Source organism: Heloderma suspectum, chromosome 1 (genome assembly GCF_057233095.1).
Source record: "Heloderma suspectum isolate Gila_16-S chromosome 1, 16-S_ref, whole genome shotgun sequence".
Taxonomy (NCBI): domain Eukaryota; kingdom Metazoa; phylum Chordata; class Lepidosauria; order Squamata; family Helodermatidae; genus Heloderma; species Heloderma suspectum.
In genome coordinates, this window is record NC_139458.1 from 102,647,064 (window position 1) to 102,662,469 (window position 15,406).

At 45.6% G+C, this 15,406-nt stretch overlaps 1 protein-coding gene across 1 annotated transcript in view; it reads left to right on the forward strand.

Annotated features, from left to right (window-relative positions):
- Positions 1–15,406, forward strand: part of LUZP2 (leucine zipper protein 2) — a 610,103-nt gene that overhangs the window by 560,915 nt on the left and 33,782 nt on the right. Inside the window, exon 10 of the mRNA XM_084828127.1 lies at positions 2,332–2,421. Within this exon, the coding sequence (XP_084684253.1) occupies positions 2,332–2,421 (90 nt within the window). The remainder of the gene's footprint in view (positions 1–2,331; positions 2,422–15,406) is intronic.

Consider the following 15,406-nt stretch of genomic DNA (forward strand, 5'->3'; position numbering starts at 1 on the left):
TTAAAAAAAAAAAAAAGTGCGTACAGATAATGGCGGCCCCCATAGGGAGCGGCCATTCCCGTTCCTTATTTGGTCGCTGTAGTCTACGTAAATGTTTACGTAGACTACGGCGAAAATAAGGGCAAGGCTATCTGACTTTGCAGATCTAGCCATGATAGGCTACGTTAATCGTCATGTAGCCTATCACGGGGGCGTGGTTTTTTTTAACTGTTTAGTTCGCGGCCGGGCGAGGCGAGGTGCCTCCTCCCTGGCCTGAATTTCGGCCGGGCGAGGCGGGAAGCCTCCCCCCCCAGCCTGAACTTCGCGGGGGAAGCAACGAAGCACCTCCCCCCCACCGTGGGAAATCTTCGAGGACAGGTAAGTGACTTTCGTCCACCCCTAGCTCAAGTTCATATTCATTGCATCGGTGATACTATCTAGCCATCTCATCCTCTGCCGTCCCCTTCTCCTTTTGCCTTCAGTCTTTCCCAACATCAGGGTCTTTTCCAGAGAGTTTTCTCTTCGCATTAGGTGGCCAAAATATTTGAGCTTCAGCTTCAGGATCTGTCCTTCCAATGAGCACTCAGGGTTGATTTCCTTGAGGATGGACTGATTTGACCTCCTTGCAGTCCAGGGAACTCATAAGAGTCTTCTCCAGCACCACAGTTGGAAAGCATCAATTCTTCGGCGCTCAGCTCTCACAGCCATACATTACTACTGGGAAAACCATAGCTTTGATTAGACGGACCTTTGTCGGCAAGGTGATGTCTCTGCTTCTGACTATGCTGTCTAGGTTTGCCATAGCTTTCCTCCCAAGGAGCAAGCGTCTTTTAATTTCATGGCTACGGTCACCGTCTGCGGTGATCTTGGAGCCCAAGAAAGTAAAATCTGTCACTGCTTCTATTTCTTCCCCTTCTATATGCCAGGAAGTGATGGGGCCAGATGCCATGATCTTCATTTTCTTAATGTTGAGTTTCAAACCAGCTTTTGCACTCTCCTCTTTCACCCTCAACAAGAGGCTCTTTAGATCCTCTTTGCTTTCTGCCATTAGGGTGGTATCGTCTGCATATCGGAGGTTGTTGATAATTCTCCCAGCAATCTTAACTCCGACCTCTGATTCATCCAACCCGGCATTTCTCATGATGTACTTTGCATATAAGTTAAATAAGCAGGGTGACAATATGCAGCCTTGTCGTACTCCTTTCCCAATTTTGAACCACTCAGTTGTTCCATGACTCGTTCTTACTGTTGCTTCTTGACCCTTGTACAGGTTTCTCAGGAGACAGGTAAGGTGATAGGTTTCTTTATTCCAGTGTAAGCATGCACAGCCCTGATTCAGATCAGGGCTGTGACACTCTGGGAGGGCAGGAAGTTAAACTTTCTTCCTCACACGTTGCCATGCTGAAATTACACACACACATACACACACCACAGCAGGGATTACAAAACAGGAAAAAGTCAATGGGGCCAATGGAAGCTTCTTTTCTTCTTTTAAGAATGGAGTGTGATAGGGCACCAGGGCTGCTGGAAAAGAGAGGAACTGGCCAAATCCAGCAGTGACTATAGATGGATGAATCTGATCATTTCAGCTTCTTTCTGTTTCTCACTTTTCCAATCCTAAATTTGGTTCATCTTTAACTTTCTCCACTCTTCTGTTCGGTTTGTCCCAAATGTTGAGATTTTTTAAAAAAGTTTTCATGAAAATGTATAAGCGTTTTTGGGCACATTTCTTCTGCTATATGCATTTTGTAAGCATTTTTGCCTAATATACACATTTTTGCAAACAATGTCCCTAATATAAAGCATTTTGAATGTTATTTTCCCTCATATATGCATTTACACATGCTTTTTATCAGAGAACTCTGCTGCAACATTCAGAGAAGTGCAAATTTCAATGGATAATTGAGAGGTTCAAAGTGCAAGATTAGTTGAGTTCACATCAAAATGTGAACTGCATGAGTTTCTCTCCACCTATCCCTAGTGATGGCACCTTACACAAGCAGAGCTGCTCTCACAGCTTGGTTCTGCCCAATTTGCAGTGCTTCTTCTCTCCCATTGCAGTCCCTCAGTAGTGGGTATTCAGGGGTGCAGACTGCATTAGGGACGTGGCAGCAGGGAAAGCTCCATTTTGAAAGCTTCCTCCCACTTGACGCTTCTCAGGATCCAATCCATAGCTAGTAATAGTTGCATTACTGAATGTTTTGCTATGAAGCTTTAAAACAGATATTTGATTTACAGGTAGTAATTGTTTACAACTCTTATTTGAAAGAAGGTTGGGGGATTTAGACATATCTGATTGATGTACATCCCTGCCATAGTTTTTTCCACAATCTTCTCTTTCTTATCTTCCAGCAAAGAGTACCTGCAGACAAAGAGACTCTTCATGTTTCATCAAGAAAAGAGGATAATAATCAAAGTGCCTGGGAATGCAATTCGCAAGATGTAAGTTTAAACCATTTGGAAGTCAAGACCTAATGTGCATTGTATGCAGCACTTAAAGCCTGTAGATACATGTTTATTTGGTTGTAGCAATCAGGATATGACATGTAGTGTTATATTAGGGGAATACAGTAATTTTAGATTCAGGTGCTACAAAGCAGATGCCTTTTGATGTTAACGTCTACTCTCCCAGGCTTTGCTTGAAAAAATAATTAATAGGATTCGCAAAGTTTTGAGAAAGGAAGCTGTGATTTATTCATTCATGAGCTGCAGTCCTCTTGGTTGATTCACATATGAATTTACCACACCAATGTGTATTATAACGTAACATACATTGAAATGGTCTGCTTCCATTGTCAGAACGTACCAGGTTCAAACAACAAGCCAGTACTAGGGAGATGTGCAAATGGTCTGTTGGAATCATTGACCATATTTCTGGGCAGAGAAATTGGGGCGACCATTTCACTGAAATTCTCCAGGGAAATTATTCCATTCCAAATGGAACTATCTGTGCTAATATTTGCATGGTGCTAAAATTGGGTGGGCTTTGGTTTTCTCTTAACTGTCTAGCAGGCTGCCTATTTGTCTTAAAACTACTAGAAACGTAGAATGTTTGGAAATTCATACACACATTTTGCTTTAAGTATTTGATGATTAATGCCATAGAATCATATCCTGTACTGCTTAGCTGCATGTTTAATCCATAAAGCAATTCTGAATAGTAATGGAACAATAAGACTTTGTGTTAATAAGCAGCTGGTGGGTTTGTGGAGGCAGGAAAGTTCATTACCTTGATAAGTTGGGCTGCATTTCCTGACTTGAACACAATCCAAACCTTTGCTGTGTTCCCCTCCTAGTCTTAAATTTTCTTCCTTTTTCATGTCATTACAAAGAAAGGAATGGAAACTCAGTAACACATTCAAGATTGAATAATAAGATTAGGTTCTATGTAGTTAGATGTGAAGATAAATTACTACTATGTAGGAGCAAGTGTGAATTTCTTAGGGCTAGCATTTCTCATTAAGCTTCTACTTCTGATAATGATCCATAAGAAACTATGTAGCAAGGGGAAAGAAACAATATGTAATTAATGAGGCCAAACAATATTAAATTGTACTCTGTTGAAAATGTATGGTTCATTGTTTGATTGTATTAGTTGCTGGATAGAAAACTACACACAGGAACAGGTTTTACATCAGTGTATATTTTTTTCCCTCTGAATTCATTCAATACCTGATTATTGAGTATATGGTTTGGCTAACTACAGCAACTTTTAAAGTTTGTTTCTAATAAATGAGAAATTAAGTTTTGCACAATGCAAAAAAAAATTTCTAGAGGATCTAAATTTGGTAGTCTGTTATTTATCTCTATGAAACACATTTAACAGATAAGTTATATTGCATATTGAAAAGATCTTGATGTATGTCCATACAAAACATAATGGATTGTATTCAAACATAGGCTGCAGTCCTTTACCAACTTCCCTAGGAGTAAGCCCTATTAAACTTAATTAGGGATGGGTGGGCACCCCCCCATCCAGGTTCTCTGGGTGCCTGCCCAGTCCCTGCCCCCACTCATGCACACCTGGACCCATGCTCGAGCTCCCTGTGGCTCACTGAGCTGCCCACACTCACCCAGGTGTCCTCGTCAAACTCTGTGATCACTATTTTTTCAAAAATAAAATGGTGATCATGAAAATGCGCATATTTGCATATGCACAAATATGCATGTTTTTGAAAATGCGCATATTTGTGCATGCACACATGTACACATCTACAAAAATGTGCATATTCTCACATATGCAGATTACTTTTTTAAAAATGGCAATCACGGAGCTCGACGAGGCCACCTGGGTGAGTGCAGGTGGCTCAGCAAGTATGGGCAGGGGGTGGATGGGGGCCAGGGCTCAGCAGGTGCAGCCCGGGGTGGGGGGTGGGGGGTGTTCCGCAGGACTCCTGGATGGAATCGGGCACCTGTGCCATCCCTAAACTCAATGGAACTGATTTCTGAGTAAACATACATAGGATTGCAGTGTTAGTCATGCTTGGAGTAGACCAATTAAAATAAATGGGACTACTTTGTCATGATTAACTTGAGTCCCATTATTTTCAGTAGGTCTGCTCTAAACATGACTAAGTCTGGATCCAATCCAATTTATAATTTAGGCTTAAGTTACCAGAGGCTGCCCAAGTCCAAGGAATTTCCCCAAGCCAATTCCAAGCTGTTTCTGTCCCATGGGGCATCATGAAGTTCATCTACTCTCCTCACAGGGTGATGCCTCAGCATGCACACCAACACTTGCCTTCTCTTGCAATTACATTGTCAAACATATTTTCATTCCTTTTAATAGTATTCCCTGACCTGCCTCTTAGAATCACACTTTATTATATTAATCCTCACAACATCCATGTGAGTTAACATGCTTCTCCTCTGTCCACTGTGCACATTTTACAGACTGGGAATGGAGACAGAGGGTATTACATATCCCAAACTTTCTAGTAAACCTACTGGATTTAAAACTACATCTTCTGCTCTATTCACATTGATCATTCTAACAAAAAGGTGAAAGGGTGGAAGAACATATTCGTAATTACAAATTACACTGAAAATAGCCTTTCAAATAAGTCTTCAAAAGTTATTAGTCCATTTTACTATCTGACCTCCTGCACATACCCATGGTAGGAATTCGTGGTCTATAATTAAAAACAAGACAACTTTTATCAAGATTGCATGCTAGTTATCCCTACACAGTTATCTCACCACAGGCAACAAGACAAACCTGCTGCTATTATAAATTCATCCAATTATAATACCATTCCTGAAAAAATTAAACAAATCACAGCCTAGCATACATCAATCTCCATGATGCATACCTTCCAACATTGCTTTTTACCAAGCATCAGAATCCAGAATTTTGTAAGAAAACCAAAACCAAAACCTTTGTTTTCCACCCTTTGCATTCATCACCCCATGCCAGATTTGTAGCTCATTTCCCTTGGTCACATTTTTCCACATGACAAACCTCAATAACAGTTTTATGTATATCCACTATATTTCTGCAGTAAACAATCCTTTAAAATTCATTAATCATTTTGTGGCTGAGAACACTGACCAATGGACCAGATCGTGTACATATTCCTAAGCAACCATGGCATTTAGCTACATAATTCCATCACTCACATTTGCCATTTGGCTCAGCAGAGTTGTCAAAAGGTAGAGATTCTTAGAGCACAATCCTAGGGATGCTAGATGGGGGCTAGATGGCCATAGGATTTTTCGGTTTCTGGGAACCAAAGTTGGAGCCCATGCTCCGAGGCTGGTTCCCAGAAAACTGCCTTCCTGCCCCCTCCCCGCTGCCTCGTAAGTGGCGCGGACTGTCCGTGGGCTCCGCGCTCAGATGAGCAGCATGGAGCAGGGCAAAAGGGGGTGTTCCCAGGGGCGGGGAAGGGCGGGGAGGGTGGAAGTGCTGGTACGACACTTCCTATGTGTCGTCCAGCATCCCCTCCCAGTCTGAGGTCCTGCAGCTAGACAGCTAAAATTGGCCACCTAGCCGTGTGCAGGGTGGCTGGAATATGGAGGAGAAGATCCCCTCTGCACTCTTCCTGTGCTGCTTTGGATAGGACATCGCCTCTGAGTTCAGAGGAGGCTGTCTACCTTGATAGGATTGTTCCCTTATTGTCACCATTCTCATTTGAGGTTGACAAAACTTCAATTGTCCTATGTTTCCTTAAAAGGGCCACCAGGAATAAAATAGTTTTGCTTTAGATCGGTAGTCACTAGTTGATACCAACAAGAAAATTAGAAATAGGGATTGGGGAGAAATTAATTCAGTTCATGTTTCAGTGTGAGTGTACCTAATCTCATACTTCTGAACCAATTCATGAACCAAAACCCAGTTATCCTTTGAAATTCACACTCCTCTGAATTTTCTCAATGTGTGGGATGAACCCATTGGAGAAATGGGAAACTTAGAAAAAAATGAAATGCATACTGTAGCTTCACCCATCCCTAGTAGAAATATGAATAACTGCAAGAATGTTTTGAACAGGGGCTCCTAGAAAATCGTGCACTCAAATATTTGTATCCATACTGGGCTGATCTTGTCTGCGATCTAGCAGATATATCACATAAAGGGCCTCTAGAGCAACACCAGTAGTGTTAGCTATCATGACAGGATTATGCAGAAAACCCATCGCACACTACTGGCATTGCATTGTGGGTCCTTTCTGCTAGTGCAATGTAATTTACATTAGTGTCCCGTGGGTTTTTTCTGCCTTGCATTCCACTCCTCCTGAATTTAGAGATGTACAAAAGTCACGAACTTTTTCACGGATTATGCTCATGGTGGGCGGGAGGCGTTCCATCCCTCCCCCCGGAATCTTCGATGGGGGGAGAGGCGATCCGTTCCTCCCCCCCAGAATCCTCGATGGGGGGGGAGGCGATCCGTTCCTCCCCCCTGGAATCCTCGATGTCTGGCTGTGCTCCGCGGCAGCTCCACGGAGCAGCCAGCCAGACCCAGGCTAGAGCCGTCCGCAGCCGGATTCCTGGCCATGGAGGGCTCTGGGTAAAAAAAAAAACCCGCGTAGGCTACAACGGCAAATCAAAAAGGGATGCAAATAGCTCCTGCTATGCTATTTGAGTTCCCCTTTATTTTAATAGTCTACGTAAATATTTACGTAGACTAAGACGGCGAAAAATAAGGAACACAAATGGCGGTGGCCATAGCCGCCATTTGCGTATGCAGTTTTGTTTTTTACTCAGAGCCCTCTGTGGCCGGAGATCCGGCTGCGGACAGGTAGGGGTGCACGAAAATCACTTACCTAGTCTTGCAGCTTGCTTCGAGGTGGGGGGGAGGCGCTTCGCTGCTCCCCCCGAAGTTCAGGCCGGGGGGGAGGCTTCCCTCCTCGCCCGGCCGAAATTCAGGCCGGGGGGGAGGCTTCCCGCCTCGCCCGGCCAAAATTCAGGCCGGGGAGAAGCGCCCCGTCTCCCCGGCCACCAATTTCAAAAGAAAAGTAAAAAAAAAAACAAAAAAACCGCCCCTTGATAGGCTACGTGACGATTAACGTAGCCTATCATGGCTAGATCTGCAAAGTCAGCCGTAATAGGCTACGTTAATCATCACGGAGCCTATCACGGGTGACTTTAAAAAAAAAAATGCGTATGGCGTACGCAAATGGCGGCCCCCATAGGGAGCTGCCATTCGGGTTCCTTATTTGGTCGTTGTAGTCTACGTAAAGATTTACATAGACTACGGCGAAAATAAGGGCAACGCTATTATAAGGATATATTATAAGGATAATATATTATAAGGACTTATATATTATAAGGACTTTGCAAATCTAGCCATGATAGGCTACGTTAATCATCACGTAGCCTATCACAGGGGCGTGTTTTTTGTTTTTTTTTACTTTGCTTGTAATGGCGGCGGCGGCAGCCAGTCAAAAGACTGGCTGCCGCCCCCGCCCCTGACGAAGACCTGCCAAACCGCCGCCAGGACCTGCCGCCGGGAGGGACATTCGTGAAAGGTAAGTCCCATCCCGAGAGGGGGCGGGGGCAGGGGGGGTGTAGAAGTTCTCCCTGAACAACCTTCGGAGGACAGAATGTGTTGGCACTCGCCCCCCCGAAGTTTCGGGGAGAAATTCTCCCCCATCCCTACGGACGGCTCTGGCCTGCGCCTGGCTGGCTGCTCCACGGAGCTGCCGTGGAGCACAGCCAGCCGTCAAGGATTCCAAGGGGGAGGAACGGATCGCCTCCCCCCCATCGAGGATTCCGGGGGGAGGGACGGAACGCCCCCCCCCCACCATGATCATAATCTGCGGAAAGGTACGTGACTTTCGTACATCCCTAAATTCAGGAGGAGTGGAATGCAAGGCAGAAAAAACCCACGGGACACTAATGTAAATTACATTGCACTAGCAGAAAGGACCAGTAGTGTGCAATGCCAGTAGTGTGTGATGGGTTTTCTGCACAATCCTGTCATGACAGCTAATACTATTGATGTTGCACTAGAGGCCCTTTATGTGATATACCTGCTAGATCTACGTAAATATTTATGTAGGCTAAAATGGCGAATCAAAAAGCGACGCAAATAGCGCCCACTACGCTATTTGCATTCCCCTTTATTTTCGCCGTAATAGTCTATGTAATATTTACGTAGACTAAGATGGCAAAAAATAAGGAACGCAAATGGCAGCAGCCATAGCCGCCTCCATTTGCGTACACGTTTTTTTTTTTTTTACCCAACCATGATAGGCTACATAAATCTTTACGTAGCCTATCATGTCTCTGTAAAAAACACACACACACATCTCCAGACTGCAAATGGCGGCGGTGACAGCCAGCCGGAAGACCAGCCGCCGCCGCAGCAGCCGCCGCCTGGAACATCCGCCCCAGATAAGTCTCGTCCCAGGGGGGATCCGCAGGGGGGCGGGGGGCAGGCCGTTCTGCCAGATTTGGGGGGGCCGAATGCACTGGCATTCGGCCTCACCAAGATCCGTGGCGGAATTCTCTGACATGCCTACCTGAATTGCAGTTTAATTTCTGGATTGGACATAGTTTGCATGAGCTTTCAGTATGCAGGTACACATTGCGGGGGAGGAAGCAGTTTTGATATGATGCTCATATGCGTGTAAGTTGGTAAAATTGTATGCAAAAAGAATCTTAATACATCCATATGGCTATCATTGCTTTTGGGGAGAAAGGCATTTCATCAATGCACACAAATGCTTGTGCACTAGGGATGTACAAAACTCACCTTTTCACGGAATGTTTCACGGTGGGGGGGGAGGCGCTCTGTCCCTCCCCCCGGAATCCTTGACGGGGGGGAGGCGATCCAGTCCTCCCCCCCGGAATCCTCGATGGCCGGCAGATTCGGCGGCAGCGACGGTTCCGCCGGTGGCAGTGGGTCCGGCAGCTAGTCTCCTGGCTGGCCGCGGCCAGGCTGCTGCTGCCATTGCCATCCTTGCAGCCATGATAGGCTATGTAAGAATTTACGTAGCCTATCACGGCTGGGTAAAAAAAAAAAAAAAAAAACAGGGTACACAAATGGCGGTGGCTACGGCAGCCGCCATTTGCGTTCCCTATTTTTCACCAATTTATCTTACGTAAATATTTACATAAATATTTACGTAGGCTAGAACGGCGAAAAATAAAGGAACACAAATAGCGCCCACTACGCTATTTGCATCCCCCTTTTTTTTTTTGCTGTAATAGCCTACGTAAATATTTACTTAAGATAAATTGGTGAAAAATAGGGAACGCAAATGGCGGCCGCCATAGCCGCCGCCATTTGTGTATGCTGGTGTTTTGTTTTGTTTTTACCCAGCCGTGATAGGCTACGTAAATTCTTACGTAGCCTATCATGGCTGCAAGGACAGCAATGGTGGCAGCAGCAGCCCAGCCGTGGCTGGCCAGGAGACCAGCCGCCGCCGCTGCAGCCGCCAAATCCGCCGCATCCGCCTCAGGTAAGTACTGTCCCGGAGGGGTGTTCTGCCATGGATTCCAGGGGAAACCGTGGATGAATTCTCTGCCTTCCGTATTGTGCACATTGGTAAAACACTGCAATATTATTATTATTTTGCAATCACACACAGACATGATTTATCAGCAACGCAGATGTGCGCATGATAATGTAACAGAGTAAAGACACAAAGGAATGGAATGTTGCAGAGAACATGACATGCACAATGCTCTGCACTAAATTTTGAAAACAAGCAAACCACCAGAATAATCATAATGCATTGTTCCAGTGAAGGGAGAGAGGGAGTTGCCTAAGCTCCCTGCCCTGTAGTCAGGGACAAACAATTAGCAGGTAGACTGCTACCACCCCTTACATCCACCTCAGCCAAGGGACTCTCACACCTTTCAGGACACAGGGTGTAGAAACAAGTCTCCCAGCCAACACCTTCTATTTCAAGCACCCAAACCTGAAACTTTACACAGTAGCAATTAGCAAAGCACAACATTCTGAAGTTAGTACTGAGGCTTACCTGGAAAGAAGCATGCACAGCTCTAGAGGTAGCGATGAAGTTTATTGATATAGGGGAAGGGGATAAAAAGGTATAAAAGAATCAAAGAAAACTTTACAAGCAGTGTTCCAGGCAAAAAATAACAAAGCAATACCTTGACACATCCTATGTTACCAAAGCATGGTAACAAGACAACAAGACAGGGCCCAGTCCAGGATTCGAATGCTCACAAGCCTGAAAGCAAGTTGGCAGACAAAGACCAATATGAAGACCAGAATGAGGAGAAAGACTAACCCTAGTTCCTCTAGCTTTACACCCACTGGTAGGGGTGCTGGAGAAATTTGAGGTGGACTAAAATGAGCTCGGATTTCTAAGAATCCAACTTGCAGAATCCACTGTGGAGCGACCCCCACAGGCTGCGTGGAGTCCGTGGACTTCGGATGATTTTTTTTCCGTTTCCTGAAACTTACACATATGAATTTGTAGGAAAATACATACATTTCTGCTGAGGAAAGGTTGAATGGAATTGGGGACAATACGCTAAATGTAGGGATGGTGGAGAATTTCTCCCCAAATCTTCAGGGGGCCGAGCGCCAACACATTCGGGCCTCCAAAATCGGCAGTGAAATTCTCCGCCCCCCCGCCCCCCAGGACGGGACTTACCTTTGGCGAATGTCCCTCCCGGTGGCAGGTCCCGGCGGCGGTTCGGCAGTGGTTCGGCGCGGACGGGGGCGGCGGCCGGTCTCCCAACTGGCTGCCGCCGCTGCCATTGCAAAAAAAAAAACTAAAATAAAAAAACACACCCGTGATAGGCTACGTAATGATTTAAGTAGCCTATCACGGCTAGATTTCCAAAGACAGCTGTGATAGGCTACGTAAATCGTCACGTAGCCTATCACGGGTGACTTTGGAAAAAAAAAAGCATACGCAAATGGCGGTGGCCCATGGGTGCTGCCATTTGCATTCTTTATTTTGGCACATCTAGTCTACGTAAAGATTTACGTAGACTATGGCAAAAATAAGGGCACACTATACCGGTAAATCTTTACGTAGACTACCGGGACCAAATAAGGAAAGAAAATGGGCGCTGCCATAGGGCGCCGCCATTTGCATACGCGCTTTTTTTTTTCAAAGTCACCCGTGATATGCTACGTAACGATTTACGTAGCCTATCACAGCTGACTTTGGAAATCTAAATCTAATTTGGTTTTTTTTACACTTTGTAATGGCGGCGGCGGCAGCTGGTCGGAAGACCGGCTGCTGCCCCCGCCCCTGACGAAAGGCCGACGAACCGCCGCTTGGACCCGCCGCCGGGAGGGACATCCGCCAAAGGTAAGTCCCATCCCGGGGGGTGCAGGGGGGGCGGAGAATTTCACCGCCGATTTCAGGGGGCCGAATGCATTGGCGCTCGGCCCCCCGAAGATTCGGGGAGAAATTCTCCGCCATCCCTACTTTTAAAACAAGACCAGGGCTGCTTCCAGATGAGGACTGATTGTGGGGTTGCCATGGCTCATCCACTCTCATTTTACAGGTGTCTACATGACAACATCCCTCATTTGGAATCTCCCAGGATTTCCCTGGCATTTTTTTCCACAGGGAAAATCCGCTAAGGAAGGAAAGAGCAGAACAGCAGCACAATATCTTTGCTAGGGATGGACGGACTCACTTCTGCCCATTGAACAAGGGAACTTACAGAGTTCCTGCTGCCACCACCCCACCCCACCCCACCCCTGTGAGCTCAAGGATAGGTGCTCGCTTCTTCTCCCTAGGGATGTCAGAGAATTCCACCACAGACTGAAATGGGATCGAAGTCCCTTCAGTCGGTGCCACGGAATCCTCTGTGGGACAGCATCATGAGGTCCTGCAGTGCCAGCAGTCATGCGGGTTTTTTTTTGTCGTCCCCAAAGATTCACAGAATTTTTGTAAATAAAAATGCAGTGTAGTATGTTCTGATAATAAATATGTAAGTTTTTTTTCAAAAATGAATTGTGCTCACCGCCTTGTTTGTGGGTGTTCTTTTTAAATTGAAATCCTACGTCTCCATTTACTTTCAGCCAAAACACATCCTCCTCCTATGGGCTTCCCAAAACAAGGCTGTCCTAGGTGTGCCTGAGTGATGCACTCTTTGTTTAAAGCAACGCTGTTTTAAAGAAAGAAAAAACCTTTTAAAATGACCATGCTGACCTGGAGCCCTGCACGAGGTATTATTCTCCCTGCTAAGTTTTGTATTTCCACATCCAGGGTTGTTGTTGAAGAATAAAACAAAATCTGGGAATGGACAAAATGAGGAATAAACATACCAGGGAATATGAAGAGCTGCATTCTCCCAAGGCTGTCTTAGGTGTGCCTGAGTGATGCACTCTTTCCTTAAAGCAATGCTGTTTTTAGGGAAGTCAGAGAATTCCACCACGGATCTCGGTGAGGCCAAATGCCAGTGCATTCGGCCCCCCGAACTCCGTGGCGGAACGGCCTGCCCCCCCGCCGGAACGAGACTTACCTGGGGCAGATCTTCCGGGCGGTGGTGGCTCCAGCAGCAGCGGCGGAAGCAGCTGGTCTTCTGACCAGCTGCCGCCGCTGCCACCATTTGCAGTCTTGTAAAAAAAAAAAAAAACGACATGATAGGCTACGTAAAGATTTACGTAGCCTATCATGGCTGGGTTTAAAAAACAAACAAATGACGTGATAGGCTACGTAAAGATTTATGTAGCCTATCATGGCTGGGTTTTAAAAAAAAAAACACTTACGCAAATGGCAGCGGCTACGGCTGCCGCCATTTGCTTTCCTTATTTTTGGCCATCTTAGTCGACATAAATATTTATGTAGACTATGACAGTGAAAATAAAGGGGAACGCAAATAGCGTAGCGGGCACTATTTGCATCCCTTTTTGATTCGCCGTTTTAGCCTACGTAAATATTTACATAGGCTAAAACAGTGAATAAAAAAGGGACACAAATAGCGCCCACTATGCTATTTGCATTCCCCTTTATCTTCGCCGCCATAGTCTACGTAAATATTTACGTGGATTAAGACAGCAAAAATAAGGAACGCAAATGGCGGCAGTGGGTTGTTGTTTTTTTCCCCAGAGCCCTCTGTGGCTGGAAATCTGGCTGTGAATGGCTCTGGCCTGGCTGGGCCTAGCTGGCTGCTCCGCAGAGCTGCCGCAGAGCACAACCGGCCGTGGAGTATTCCGGGGGGGAGGAACGGATCACCTCTCCCCCCGTCAAGGATTCCAGGGGGAGGGATGGAACGCCTCGCCCCCCCACCATCAACATAATCCGTGGAAAGGTAAGTGACTTTCGTACATCCCTAGGTTTTTAAAAAAGAAAAAAACCTTTTAAAATGACCATGCCACTCCAGGGCCAGCATGGTGATTTTAAAAGGTTTATTCTTTCTTTAAAACAGCGTTGCTTTAAACAAAGAGTTTATGGTTCAGGCACACCTAAGACAGCCTTCTTCTGGGAAGCCCCTAGGAAGAGTAAGTGTTTTGGATGAAAGTAAACAGAGATGGAGGATTTCAATTTTTTAAAAAATACATAAATATTTACAAAAAATAGCGATCCTTACAGAAGTTATGCAGACTCACAGAGACAGCTGGGCACTGGAATTATGGTTTTCGGTACAGATTTATCTTCGTAATTTTTGGAGTGGGAAAAAAACAGGAAAATTCCGGGGGCTTTTGAACAGTGGAATGGAGCACTGCAGAAGTCAAGCCACACTGAAGGTATACAATTCGTGTATCCCTACTTCTCCCCCGACCCCTATAGCAGCCGTGGCGGCAAGGAACAGGCTGTTTGTTTTATGTAAGTGTAAGAGACTTATGTAAAATGACCAGCCTATCCCTTGCTGCCACCACTGCCACCAGCACTGTAGTGGGAGGGGGAGAAGAGGATAAATAGATGCTTCCTTCTTCCCTCCATCCCCAACTGCTACAACGGCGAGGGCAAGGGACAGGCTAGTCGTTTTATTTAAGTCTCTTACACTTACATAAAATGACCAGTTGGTCCCTTGCCCCCAATGACAACACTGCTGTAGTGCAGGGGGGGGGAGCACCTCTCCTCTTCCCACCCCTGCTTCAGTGGCAGTGGCAAGGGACAGGCTGGTTGTTTTACTTAAGTCTTGCAGACTTAGTAAAACGACCAGCCTGTCCTTTGCCACCGCCGCTATAGCAAGGGTGGTGGGAGGAGAGGTGCTCCCTTCTTCCCCTCTCGGTGACAGGTGGCTCACTGAGGGACTGGGTGCCCACACACTTGCCTGACTCAACACATGGTGAGTCAGGCAAGAGCTGGGGTCCACGGAGTGGCATCTGGGGGGCCGAACCAGCAATTTCTCACCAGGTTTTGAGCCCCAACCAAATGCCCACGCCATCCCTAATCTTTGCACATGTGGACAGGAAAATGTGGAATAGAGGCAGAGTAGGAGGAGTTTTCCTTGGGGAAGATGGATGATATGTTAGCAATGTCCCTTCTTCCGTGATTGCTTGGTGTACATTTTGTGTCTTGCAACGCAACTCCTTTGCCTTAAAGAGATTTGCCTTTTGCCTTTAATATTTGTTACTCATCTGCTGCAGCTGCTTCTTCTTCTTCTTCTTCTTCTTCTTCTTCTTCTTCTTCTTCTTCTTCTTCTTCTTCTTCTTCAGTGTATGAATGCATTTGGTAGTGTAGGTCCTATTTCTAGTTCTCTAAACTGACATTATTGGCCACTTAATTAATTATGTCCTGAACTTGTTTCTTCCCAGAACAAGTTGTCCTCAAGCCCAACACTGAAATTGTCCATTTAATTACAGGTTTCAATTTTCCAGTTTACCAGGAGGCGGACTTGTTAATAAAAAAAAAAAAGCAAAAAAAAGCATGTAGCACAGTTCTAATGAAACAGAAATGCACAGGAATTGTGTAAAAAAAAGTGGAAGGAGATCTGCCCTGTTTTGAGCTTTTTCTTACTGTTTTCGTTCAAACTTCTCCATATAGCAGGAACACTCGCTTTTGTTTTTCAGCCAAGAAAGAAATGGCTGCTGATTAATAAT